Raw genomic sequence first — 9,265 nt, forward strand, 5'->3', positions numbered from 1 at the left:
TCTGTGTAGGGTGATAAAAATGTTAGCATCTCAGCCCGTCTTTGATTTCTGTTTCAGACTGATTTGAGGTCATACCTGAGCGAACCAGAGCTGCCAGGAAGCAGCCAGCCAATCACAGCGTCTGAAGCCGACTACCAGTATTACCCAGGCAAAGGTAACATGAGTCACCTTGGAGCAGAAACGACCCAAAGTCTTAATCACTACAAGCAAGAAAAACAACACTTTGACATGTTTTTGAGTGTTTAAGTAGGTGTTATGTCTACATGGAAGAGAAAATGTTCAACAGTATTGGCCATCTCTTAGGCCTAGTCCGAACACACTCGGATATCTGGGAAAATGAATACATTGTTTTGCATTTTTGCCTTTCATCCAAACGGAAACTCAGTTTAATATCTCTCAAAATAAAAAGAGGAGATTTGAGGAAACTCTGTATTTGTGTTTGCGTCTATACATGGAAAAACTGAGAGTTAGGGTCCCGCACATTACAGTCTTCAACACAACTCCAGTCGGCATCATCTTGTGTTTTACTAACTTTACATTCAAATATGTTATTTAAAAGCTGGTCAACCTACATATCTGTTGACACAATTAAACGTCCTGGAGCCATGTTTCACTCCTAACAGGAAGAAGAAATCTAATGGCTGACAGGTTTTAGCTTTGTGCTACACTGCCCCCTATGGGTTTGGCATGTTTAAAACTCAGGGGCGGATTTGTACGCGTTCATGTAGATGAAAACCTTTCTGAAAACGATCCCACATGTACAACATTATTTTTTTAAACGATGTGGTGGAGATATTCATTTTTATAAAGACACAGCTACATGTGAACAAATTGTCCTTAAAGGAAAAGTCTTATGTCTAATGTTTTAAAATGTAAGTATTATTTTTTTGAGGGAGGATTATTGGTGGCTTATAACTGCAAAGTGGAAGGACAATTATACATGTTTTTTCTTTTTTTTTACTTTCTAAAAATAAAGCTGAACTAAACCCATGACTGTTGGTTCTGTCGTTGTCAACTAGGTTTGTTAGGAACCACGTCTCGGCTGGACCAGTCCAACTCCATCTCATCCTACGTCACCTTGAGGAGGGCTCCCGGCAGCGCCGCACCAAAGGTCAGTTTGTTACGACACATGTGGAAAACAAGACGTGAACAGACTTATGTCAGTGTTAGAAGTGGACCCACTCCAAAATTTCTCAACTAAGACAAAACTTGGACGGGAAAAGCAGAAGATCTGACAATTAGAAAGCCAAGAGTTTACAGATGGTGGGTTGATTGGCAAAACCACATAAAACAGAGTTAAAACCATGCAAACTAAGTTGCCTAAGTTTGCTAAAAAAAATATGCAATTCCTAATTTTCACAGATTGTTTCCTTAACTTTCAGCCATTTGATGGAAATCTGCCGGGCTGTATTTAAAAGCATATGGGCCCCTGGGCTGCAGTCACTTTAGGTTCCCTATTTGCCCCCCCAAAAAATATTTTACTCAAGCAAATAACCAAAACACAAACAGAATGAAATTGTATTATTTTTATTGTTTAAATGGATTAGAAATGCCTCCACCTCCTCCCTGAGCTAATGTTACTGTCTGAAGAAACGAACCGCTACCAGCTAAAAACAACCAATCAGAGACAGGCGGAGGGTCTTAGCACGGTCGCTCTACCTCATGTTCTCTGCTAAATGTGCTAGTGACAGAGAAACAACTTACAGGAAAACATTTTATCCGCCAGCATAGGTGGATATGCTAACTAGCCTTAGCATTCATGGCTAGCTGCAGAGCAATAGAGATCAAAGGGGGGAGAAAAAAAGGGCAGCACCACAAAAAGGGTGAGTGGCAGCACTAAGGCCCGCCTCCTGCCTCTGATTGGTTGTTTCCAGTTAGCACTGGGAGAATGAGGTGAGTTAAATTTTTTTCACAGGTTATTTGTCTCATAATAACCAGCTAGGTTATTATGAGACAACCTAGTTGTCAACCTATGAGACAACCTAGCTGTCACCTGTTACAACATGGTGACAGCTTTAACAAAACATATTTTTTTTAGAAGTCGCATACTGCAGCTTTAAGTCTTAAAGTATGGAACTTTGAAATTCAACGTTTTTAGGAAGATTTCCCATTTCTCACCCTGCCCCCTCTCTCCTCCACCGTTGTCTCCTCAGGACCGACCTAAAAGCGCCTTTGAGCGTCTGTCGTCCCCCACGGAGGGCGGCCCGCCCCTCAGCAGCCAAACCCGAGGCCGGATGACCGCCGAGGAGCAGCTGGAGCGCATGAAGCGCCACCAGAGGGCGCTGGTCCGCGAGCGCAAGAGGAACCTGAGCCACGGCGAGCGCTCCGGCGGCGCGGGCCCAGTGGCATCAGGCTCTCAGCGCTCGTCGTCGGCGTCATCCCGACTGCCCTCCAGCCCCTCCGTACGTTACCCCTCCCTGCAGCGCAACAGCAGCAGCAGACACACGGAGCACCGGCTCCACCCTCAGTGCTGCTACAGCACTCTGCAGCCTCCAGCCACATAACAACCTAACAGGGATGCTAACGACTTAGCGCTCTTCCTTGGTAGCAGCTCCCACTAACAAGCCGACTTGCTTTGGTTAACGCTTTATAAACGCCGGGAGACAAATCGATGTGTGGGAAACACTCAGCGACGGACAGAGCCGCTCCGTTTAGTTTTTTTTTTTTTTTTTTTTTTTTAAGCTTCAGGGGTTTAAGATAGCTAAAATACCACTGCCCCCCCGACACCCACCTGTGGGACCTCACTGACGCAACTCTGAATGTAAACATAAAGAAGAGAAAGAAGCATTGCTTTAACTTCTTTTCTCCATTGTAATCACCAGAAAGTAGAGAGAGCCCATATATATATATATATATATATATATATATATATATATATATATATACACACACACATATAATGAGGAAAGATGCAACACTAGTGGCACAAATCATACGACGGCGTATTCGGGCCGTTGTAGATGGACAACAAAAAACGGACAAGTACATTTTCACCAAAAAAATCTTAGAAATTTTTACATTAATCTCGGAAGTTTTCTAGAAAAATTCGTGGGAATTTCTGGAGTTTGAAAAGTCCAAAAAAAATTGTTGTAAAAACTCAGAAAGTTGGAGATTAAAATTTTGAAATCAAACATTCTTGACTTTTGAAGCTTGGAAACTTCCAAGGCTTTTTTTTTCTCAAAATTTTCTGACATTAATCTCAAAAATGTCTGTTTTTCCGAGCAAAGTTTTGACTTTCTGAACTCAGAAATTTCCAAGTTTCCTCGATAACATTTCTGAGTTTAATCTAGAAATTTCTGAGGGTTTTTTTTGGCCAAAGTTAACTCCTCTTTCTTTCCTCCTATTTACTACGGCCCTTGTACGCCGTCGTACAAATCATGATCGCACCTCCCTGCTTTCCTTTCCTTAAATCAAATCCAAGTGCCTTGGTTTGTTGACGATCATTTTTGCCTTTATCCCAAATGTCCGTCTTTAAGACTTCTCAGAGTGGTGTAGGAATGATGGAAGAGCCACCTGTAGGCCTTGTGTTACAAACTCACAGGTCGTAGTCATGGAAACACAGGAAAACTGCTGCATTTTAATCTAGAAACTGGATTAGCTTAAAGCTAACACATCCCCCTCTGGTTTTAATGTGGTATGCTAGCAATGCTAGCATGCTTTAACAGAATTAAATTACTCACACATTTTGGATAACATTAACCGCCAGGCTGGCACCATGGTTACAGACTAACAACCACCAAGTCTGCGGTGAATTGAGCAGAAATTGTTGGGCTTTGCAAAAGTATTCACGCCCTTCGAGCTTTTGCTTGTTTTGTCACATTACAACCGCAAACTTTACTGGTTTTATTGGGATTTTGTGTGACCAACCAACACAAAGCGGTGCGTTGTTGTGAAGCGGACGTAAAAAGGCTCAAGTAAAATCTGAAAAGTGTGGCCTATTTTTTGCAAAATAGTTCAAATTCATTTAGATTAGAATAAAAGTACGTTTTGAAATCAACGTTCATCTTTTCTAATTGAAACCGACAACAATACAGTTGCTTGAAAAACAGTGTGTCTGACACCAACAAAGAAGAAATTAACATTTCAATTTTAGGTTTAGATCAAAAATATGAAATGGGAACACAGGCACCAGGGCTAGAATTTATTTTGATATTTAATTTTTTTTATTTTTTACTAATATTAAGGAAAAAAATATGGATTTTATCTTATTACTATCATTAAATAGTAATTACACAATCATTTTACATTTGGCTATATTTATCTAAAATATTACAATGTTCTTCATTACTAAAAACTAAATATTTTTCTTTTTTTTCATTTAAAAAAATCTTTAATTTCCCTCTGACTTCCCATAATGCACTGCTTTGCGTCGTTCTGTTACATAAAGGTTCCAATAAAACATGCTGAAGTTTCTTTTTGTAACATGTCAAAGGTGTGAAAACTTTTCTAAAGCTCTATAGTTTTTATTACTGTCACAATAAGCAATATATGATTTTTTTATGAGTTGTGCTGTTATTTTTTCACGTCTCTAATGATGTCACCAGAGTATATTTTATTGTGTGCTGTTCTCCACCAGCATTAAACGTTTTTACTTCATTTTGAGCTAACGGCCTAGTTCATACAGCCTTGTCCTGTGTGATGATCTCTTTGCTCATTTTTGTTGTTTGACTCCGTAACAAAAACAGCGACTCATTCCGAGGTTGGATGCTCAGACTGGAGTTTCTTCAAGTGGCCTATACTGTGTTGTTTTATACATTATGAATATGTAGGACTGGTTTAAGGAGCCGGGCTGTTTTGCAATAACGAAATAAAGTGTCACATTTATTGGCACCCCTGGTAAACATGGGTAAAAAATGTTACCGTAAAATAAACTCTTCCTTTTTCTACTTTTTTTTTTTTTTTTTTTTTGCGTTAGTGTTATCTATCATTGAAAGATGCTAATGTTAAACAGAATTAGCATTAGCGGAATTATTGGTGGCATCCAGAGCAGTAACATAGGAGTCCCACTTTGAGCTCACGTCACGGCAAAATAAACTGTCATTTACGTGCAGTACTTTACAGACCACCGGGGGGCGCCCGCGGTCCACAGTTTGAGAAAGACTGATCTAGAAAGAGTTTTTATTTTTTTTTTTATTTTTTTTTTTAAAGACTTCAAATTCTTACTAGCTTCCTGCTGTCCCCACAGTATCGCTGATTGTTTTTTCCCTCCACAAACACACTATGGAACTTTTGTTGCTGACTGCCTCTCTGTTTGTGGAGCAATAAAACTTTTTTCTGACTTTACTCAAAAAACAATTATAGAAGCTAATTTAAATATATATATATCCTTAAGAAGGAAAAAAAATCTCAACATATTTTCCGCCAACTTAGAAAGTAAATAAGTAAAATTTGCACTAACAAAAAAGTTAGTTTGACATAATGTTACTGCAAAAAAGGAAAAAAAAAAATTTTTTTCTTTCCATGTTTACCAGAGCTGCCCATACGAGTGTGAGCAAGGAGTGGACAGCTCTGTCATGAAGAATCTGATTGGTTGGAGGTTGTAGTTTTAACCTGTGTGGAGATATTTGTCATTTTCATCCTGTCTTTTATTGCCCCACTGCTAATTCATGTTCAAAAGTAAAATACATTTATTGTGATGACGTCTAACTTTTATCAACAATTAGACCAAATACATTAACATTTGATTTCTAGAGAATTTGACAGATAAGTCAAAAAGGTATTGCAGCATTTAGACACTTTGGACACTCCTCATCATAGATCTCTAAGGCAAAGACTTTTAAAAAGTTACAGGTTTTGATCGTTTTGGCCCATGTGACAGAGTTTGGACTCTCCTATCTTGGGTTTGTTCCCTAGTGACACTGATGTCCACTCCTTGTTTGCTCAAAGTGTTCCCACCGTAAAATTTTCATCCCCCCGCCCCGCCCCAACACACTACGTCAGATCAAACAGAGCTAGATCCCTAACAGAGGTGACCTGCTGAGCGCCGTTTAATTCTGTGTAATTGAAGAAGCAACGACTCTCTTTCTCCTCTTTCTTTTCTATCATGTAGAGATTTGCACTCAATAAAGAGTTTCTTGCTTCTCAAGCTCCTCCTGCCTGTTTTCTTCTTAATCTGGTGGGGTGGTGGTGGTGGGTGTGTGCATGGTTTTCTCTCTCCTGTGTGTGTAAGTGTGTGTGTTTCCTGTTCCCGAACACATGGAAGGCATGGGATGCAGCGTTACTCTGAGCATGCAAGCGCTCCGACAGATCTGGCTCTGCAGGCTGCAGGAGTGGGAAGGATGCATGCATGGCTTTGATGCTCCTTGGATGATTCCTCACAAGTACCCCTCAGCAACACACAGACACACACACACACACACACACGTGTTAGCGCTCTTCGGTAGGTGTTCTTTGTGTGCGTTTGGACTAGCTGGACGAAACTAGGACATATCTGTGTGCTGACTTCCTCCATTTGGTGTCTTTCAAACATCTTCTGATCCTGCAGGTGTGAGCTTCATTTCTGCTCCCTAAACCTTTACTACTGCATGTCAGCTTCCTTCAGCGCCTCAAAAACAAAATGTTACCAAGTATTTTTGGTCCAGCTCCAAGTTCAAATGTCTTTGTCCACTTGGATTAAAACAAAACTAACTTGCATGTAACTTTTCAGCAAGATATCGAACCTTTTTTAAGTCAATAAATCCTTAATATTGATGAAAAGACAGTAGTTCCGCAAGCAGATTATTTCACTTATAACGACAATTTTCCCATTTTATAAGTGAAGTAATGTGACAGTGGAACTAGTACTTTTTTATCCATATTAAGGACTTATTGACTTTAAATAAGCTCCTATATCTTTCTGAAAAGTTACTTGGGAGTTTTGCCTTATTTCAAGTTTACTAGGATATTCATACTGGAAACTAGACAAACATTGTGCTAAGATCTTGATTTTGCAGTGAAGTCATTTAAAACTTACTCAAACTGGTTTGGATTTCAATTTGAGTAATTAGGAGTTACCTTCTGTGAAATAAAGATACTTTTTTTTGACAATTTGAGTATTTTTCTGCTTCAAAATGTTCTAAAGACATCTAATTTCACCAAAACTGATGTTTTTTTTTTATTTTGTTTTTTTTAGCTCATTTAGTCTAATGAGTTAAAATTACGTTTCGTATCTGTACAAATTAAGACTACCAAACATTTGTTACCTTTATTGACATTTTTGTTCTTTCATGTAAAAAGCTTTATCTAATCAATTAAACCATTCTGAACGGCTTAAACCACCCAGAATTAAGCACATGAAGCTTTAAATAACGGAAGCTCAACATGTTTGTTTTTTCTTTTCTTAACTACAGTCCTGGTGGCTAACCTCGCCTCCTTCCCCTCTCCAGGTGTTCGACTGGCAGCAGGAGCGACCAGGAGCTGAAGGTCAGAGCGACGAAGGCCTGAATCTGGTCAGAGAGAGGGAGACGAGGGACTCTGATGAGTGGATGACGGTCACCGCCAGGCGCGTCCAGGAGGCTGACCTGGAGCCCCTGGACTACGACCTGGACATCAGCCGGGAGGTACAGGAGCAGGGCCAGGAGCAGACGCTTGGGGGGCCAGGCCCCCCAGTAGAAAATAACGGCACCAGTGTATTTTTGACTGCTTAGTTTTTCTCAATCTGACTGCCAGTTTAAACACAATCGCACAATTGTCCCCTAGGTGGAAATCAGTCGAGGACTCAGGGGGTTTATGTTGCATAAGCTGCCAAAACATTTCATGTAAAGAGCTTGAAACTTAGTCTACAGTTTAATAAAACAGCAGGACACTGAAGTTGTTGGACTGAACATATTATTTGTTTAAAATTTGGATTTAAGATAATAAAAAAATGTCTGTGTTGTTACCGTTTATTAAAACAGATTGTTCAAATAAAATAGAGAACAATTCCATGATTTTAAAAATTTGAATTTGTAAACATCGTCTTTTCTCTCTTCTTTTCAACTCCTCTGGGATTCAGGGTCGTAGTTCATGTATTATTACTTCAGCTTTTGAGGCGCTAATCGTAGCAAATGTCCGGAAAAAACAACAACAACAACAAAAAAAAAAACGTAAGAGCATGAACTCCTTCCAGGAGGAGAGAGAATAACTGCCCAGAATTGCAGTGACTCAACAAAAGTAATGATTAACAAACTTTTACAAAAATATCAAACCAGATCTAGTGCAGCATTTCTCTGTGTGTTCGGCAAACATGCAGCTGTCCAAACCGGACAAAGTTGTGATCCCGGAGCGCTACGTGGAGTCAGACCCGGAGGAGCCTCTGAGTCCAGAGGAGCTGGAGGAACGCGGCCGGCGCGCAGAACGTATCAAGAACCTTCTCACCAGGTCCAGGTATCCTCACCTCAGTCTGCAGGGAGAACCCCTCTAATCCAACATGGCTGCATTTCATTAAAACACCTTGTTGATTTCATCCCTGTCCAGTGTCCAGAACATCCAGCCATCAGCATCGCTGGAATTCAACGAGCTGGACAACGCCATGGAGGAGCAGGAGAGGATCATGAGCGTCTCCTACGCGCTGGCCTCAGAGGCTTCACGCAAGAGTAAACTGGTCGCAGGTTAGTTAGTTAGTTACAAATACAAGTGTTTTAAAGGGGCAGTGTTATGGAGAAAAGACTTATTTTTAGCTGTAGGTCATGTTATGTTGTTCTGTCATCAAAAGCATACCTGGAGTGTTGTCTTGATTCTTTCACGCATGTTTAAAAAAATCTTTCAATCTCCATGGCAACCATTCAGCTGTGAAAAACGCCCTGGTGGACCAAGAGATTAGTTTATAAATATCAGTTGCAGAGTATTTTTAATGTGAATTTATGAACGTAAAGAGGAAACATCCAAAGGCAGTAAAAACATTTTAGAACGTTTGGTCGCCTTTAGTATCCAAACTTTTTGAAAAATATGTTTGTTTTTTTTACATATTTGTTAAAGTGTCACTATAACAATCTGACAATATAACATGCCTCCTGTGCTCTTCCTGCCATCTGTGGAAATACACCACTCTATCAGAAACAACCAATCAGAGCGAGGGGGAGTGTCTTAGCACTGACAATCTGTTTGTGTATGTGCTGCACAACCCCCCTCCACCCTGCTGTGCTAATGGTGGAGAAAATAGCTAATCCAGGAAAACCGTTTGTCCTCCGTCATCAGTGCCTATGCTAACCTGCATTAGCATTGGAATTAGCTGACCAAGCTCAGTATTTTATATTAATTAACCATCAGGACATTGTGACAATTTAAACAAATATGTAAAAAAAAAAAA

At 40.0% G+C, this 9,265-nt stretch overlaps 1 protein-coding gene across 11 annotated transcripts in view; it reads left to right on the top strand.

Annotated features, from left to right (window-relative positions):
• LOC106964263 (pleckstrin homology domain-containing family A member 7) overlaps nt 1–9,265 on the top strand; it is a 147,284-nt gene that overhangs the window by 131,157 nt on the left and 6,862 nt on the right. For all 11 annotated transcript variants that reach the window (XM_015059665.1, XM_015059667.1, XM_015059666.1 and 8 more), the window contains 6 exons: nt 58–154; nt 1,020–1,111; nt 2,154–2,402; nt 7,365–7,538; nt 8,210–8,343; nt 8,434–8,567. In XM_015059665.1, coding sequence (XP_014915151.1) covers nt 58–154; nt 1,020–1,111; nt 2,154–2,402; nt 7,365–7,538; nt 8,210–8,343; nt 8,434–8,567 — 880 coding nt within the window. The remainder of the gene's footprint in view (nt 1–57; nt 155–1,019; nt 1,112–2,153; nt 2,403–7,364; nt 7,539–8,209; nt 8,344–8,433; nt 8,568–9,265) is intronic.

Source organism: Poecilia latipinna, unplaced genomic scaffold, assembly GCF_001443285.1.
Source record: "Poecilia latipinna isolate Pla-1442-1.1 unplaced genomic scaffold, P_latipinna-1.0 Scaffold1648, whole genome shotgun sequence".
In the NCBI taxonomy this organism is placed as follows: domain Eukaryota; kingdom Metazoa; phylum Chordata; class Actinopteri; order Cyprinodontiformes; family Poeciliidae; genus Poecilia; species Poecilia latipinna.